Raw genomic sequence first — 873 nt, forward strand, 5'->3', positions numbered from 1 at the left:
AGCCTTTGAATTTTGTGTATTGTTGCTGCTGCTGTTTTTGTTTGGAGCCATTTTTTTATTTTTGGTTTCTTGTTGGAATTTCACGTTTTTGTTGGAAATTTTTCTTCTTAAAAGTTTGCTTTCCATTTTCCATTGATTGCTTGATTGTTTTTGCTTTTTTAACAGGAATAAGGATGGAATCAATACATTTGATATTAAGAATAATTGATAACCTGAATACGAGAATTATTTCTATCAACGAGTAATATTTCCTGTTGTCTTCTATTATAGCACAATCCGTATGGGTGATGGAATTGACCAAGAGATTTTCCCTTACTGCCAAATGTTTGTTCTTCCTGACCAGTAAATCGATCTAGTATTTTCAGAGATGAATGATATGAATCTGAAACGATCAATTTGTAATTGAAGGGACTAACTTGATCTATACAAATTCCAAAAGGAGAATAGAGTGAATTATTTCCAATCTCCTTGACAAGAATCCATTCATTTGGACTAATTTCTCTAATAATATGAATGTTATTCTTGTCTGGACTTGCTATAATTACCTCTCCAAACTTTGTGAAACATTCCACATTGACAATGTTCGGATTCTTCACATGAATTTCTTTACCCAATGAATAACTCACATATCGAGTAATTGATTGTAAGATACTTCCATCCACAGTTGAAACAATCTTGATAGCATGATTGTAATTATCAGCCACAAACACCACATTATCCCTGAATGTCTTTCCATACGAAATGGAAATTGATGATGGTTCCTTAAATTCTGTCCTCCCACTTTCATCCAAAATTCCTACACACCACGTATAATCCCTATCAAGAGCTCCCAACTTGATATTATTGGTCTTCCACAATACCTTTAAATTCACC

General features: G+C 33.1%; 1 protein-coding gene across 1 annotated transcript in view; it reads right to left on the reverse strand.

The window, feature by feature from the left end:
- Nucleotides 1-194: 194 nt before the first annotated feature.
- NAEGRDRAFT_76523 (uncharacterized protein) overlaps nt 195-873 on the reverse strand; it is a gene marked incomplete at both ends in the record, with an annotated part of 5,107 nt that continues 4,428 nt past the window's right edge. Inside the window, one exon of the mRNA XM_002668515.1 lies at nt 195-833. Within this exon, the coding sequence (XP_002668561.1) occupies nt 195-833 (639 nt within the window). The remainder of the gene's footprint in view (nt 834-873) is intronic.

This window comes from Naegleria gruberi (genome assembly GCF_000004985.1).
Source record: "Naegleria gruberi genomic scaffold NAEGRscaffold_180, whole genome shotgun sequence".
In the NCBI taxonomy this organism is placed as follows: Eukaryota; Heterolobosea; class Eutetramitea; order Acrasida; family Naegleriidae; genus Naegleria; species Naegleria gruberi.